Below are 2,813 nucleotides of genomic sequence, written 5' to 3'. Positions count from 1 at the left end.
ATATATGATTATTAGATGACCAGATAACGTATTGCAGATAACGGTGGCCTCCTACTCGCAAAGCCCCCCACATCCCGCCTCAGGAGGGGGTAGCCATCATAACCTACTCCGCGGCTCCGCCCCCCAAGGCCGCCACTCATGTACGGAATTTTCACATCCTCCTCAGACGAAAACAACACCATCTCCCTCCCACCCTTGGTACTCCACCACGTAACGCAGAAATTCGCCCGATCGACATCCATCTCCCCACTGCTCAACGCATCCCAAAACCTCTCCTGACATTGCTGCCTCATCCCCTTATCGGGGATGGTATTGACCAGGTGCGCGACGAGCGGTAGCTGTTCCTCCAACGTATCCAGGCGGAGGAAGCATAGGCAGTCGATCATGGTCATGGCGAGGACAGCCTGTTCGGATAGTGGGGGCGCGCTGTTACTGAGAGTATGAAGGTCGACGGCGACAGAGGTTGAGGCAACAGGCCGTGGTAGCGGGGTGGTGGGTGCGTGTAGGGCTCTGTCATACAGGAGTTCGAGGAGGATTGAGGGGAGGAGGGGTTGGGTGTTTGCTAAGGGGGATGGGGGCGCAGTGATTTGGATCGCGGTTTTGAAGGCTAGGCGGAATTGGCGAGCGGAGAGATTTTGAGGGAACACCTGAGACATATATATATTGTTAGATTTTCAATGAAATTTCAGTATCAAGCGTAAACGACGAGGCTGAAGAGGGACAAAATGGGCACATACGGTGAAAAGTGTGTCGATATAAAACGGGAGATGCTTCGCCGCCATATCTGCACTTTTGGGCGCTGCGAGAACAGAAAGTACTACACTGTGTGCTGCCTCAAATATTTCTAGAAGATTGTTGTTGCCGCCAGCGGCAAGATATGGCAGTGCAGCGGAAATTAACAGCTCCTCGTTAACGGCTGGGGATAGTATCAAAGCAAAATGTTCAGCTGTGTTTAGGAAAAACAGATCTAGACATCTATCGACAGGATAATCTGGAATACAGCCAGTTACAGCAGGACGGATACTCTCCAAAAATTCTTGGGAGGCAGATGGATACTGTGAGAGGATGTCGATTGCAGCAAGGTTAACAAAGGTATACTGGGAAGACGCATTTTGTCCAATTCGAGATGAGATAAAGCAAATATTGCGGAGAATGTGTAAGGATTTGTGAGCGAGTGTTGGTGCACCTAACAAAAAGTTAATGATAATTTACCAATAAGATAATTAAAAGGACCAGACTTACAGTCGTCGGCCGCAAGGAGACGATCATTCAGTACTCTTCCTAGAACAGCCCTTAGAAGAATAATGATCGAAAATAGGGAGGTTTTCAATAATTGCCAAAGAATGGGTATCGTTGTCGTGAGTGATGCCTCATCGAGGAATTCCGCCTCCTCAGAGATATCGACCTCTGACAGCTTATTTTGCCGCCACTGAACCATCAATGTCCTCGAGAAGTTAAGGAGGGAATCCACCGCTTGCACCACCCGGCCCTGTGCTTGGCAGTTTTCAATACCATGTGCAATTAGCCGCGATAAGGGACCCAGAGAGGAGATAAGCGGCTTTGCGGTGATGGCGCGTATGTGAAGAAAAGTTGGGGATTGGGCCTGCCACTCGAATTTTCTTGAAGGGGTCTCGCGGATGTCCCGGTCAATCGCGCCTAGGAAATACCCAGATTCAAACCCCGCGGGAGAGAAGAAGGCGGTGTCCACGAGAAGAGGAAGGACAATGTTATAATCCAATCGGCTTCTTTCGGAATCCGCAAGAAATTCGAAAGTATAATTCATGGCCAACGCAATACAATATCGCGCAACTCTTGGGTATGAATCGAGCTCGTTCAACGAAAGCTGGAATGCCGTCATGAGTCCCGATTCTAGTTTTTTCCTCAAGTGCAATGGCAGACTCCGTCGATCCTGGCCCTCCATCCCAAGCAAGATCCCTCCAAGCAAAATACAATGCCTCCAACGCGGCGACTTGTCATCCGCACCCTGGACAACCGCCTTCACCCATTCCTCACGCCCAAGCCCTCTCCTTTGAATATTTGAAGACGGAGGTCCCTGTTTTGGTGATTCATTGTGCACGACGCTGATCGCCGCTGTATTAAAAACGCTGAGAATGCGCCGGCATGTTTCCAGGTCGAACTCCCCATTCCACAGGGCCGGGGAGTGTAATAGGTGTGAGGATAATAAAGTTACGTTCAATGGATTGGAGAGAAGAGAGAGAAGTCCCGTCGATGATGGTAGGAGGCTAGATTTACGAACTGTCAGTTCCTAGGGCGGCTTAGAACAGGGAGAAATGGAAGCATCCTACCCAAAAGCATCCCGATTTCCATCCACGGTCTGGAGTGACCGAAGCAAAGTTGCAAGCGACCTCTCAGTCCCCATCTTGGAGTGGGAACAGGATTCTCCTGTTCGTCGACAGTTGTTGCTGCTTGGGATTGTGAACTCTTGGAACATCTTGCCGAGGTTCATCCTCAGGGAACTTGAGCTGCAAACAGAGCAAACATAGCTTGGTATCACTTCCATCTGAGAAATCAGCAATCAACGTGAAGTTCCACTACATGCTAGTAGTTCCGCCCCTGGTGATACCAGACATCGCTTCAAGTTGGTTAAAGGGATAGGAGACACAGATGAGCAGGCGACGGAAACAGTACATCGCAGATGAATAGGAAGACAGCCGAGAAAGGCATTGTGCCAGCTGCCCTGTGATGCCAACATCATGGCATTTATACTTGCGTCAATTGAACCTTGCATGGCTTCAGCCAACAAAATTGTAGTAGTAGCTTGTGAGCGCGATCAAGGTCTAATACCAGTAAAG

At 49.7% G+C, this 2,813-nt stretch overlaps 1 protein-coding gene across 1 annotated transcript; it reads right to left on the bottom strand.

Annotated features, from left to right (window-relative positions):
* Nucleotides 1-11: 11 nt before the first annotated feature.
* Nucleotides 12-2,467, bottom strand: HCAG_07350 (conserved hypothetical protein; the record flags this gene model as incomplete). The annotated part of the gene is made up of 4 exons (XM_001537878.1): nucleotides 12-647; nucleotides 738-1,186; nucleotides 1,243-2,243; nucleotides 2,307-2,467. The coding sequence occupies 4 exons, from the start codon at nucleotides 2,465-2,467 to the stop codon at nucleotides 12-14; spliced, it is 2,247 nt and encodes a 748-aa protein (XP_001537928.1).
* Between the last annotated feature and the right edge of the window lie 346 nt (nucleotides 2,468-2,813).

The sequence above is a fragment of the Histoplasma capsulatum genome, genomic scaffold (genome assembly GCF_000149585.1).
Source record: "Histoplasma capsulatum NAm1 scaffold_8 genomic scaffold, whole genome shotgun sequence".
Classification (NCBI taxonomy): Eukaryota; Fungi; Ascomycota; class Eurotiomycetes; order Onygenales; family Ajellomycetaceae; genus Histoplasma; species Histoplasma mississippiense.
This window is presented reverse-complemented; position numbering and strand designations above follow the sequence as displayed.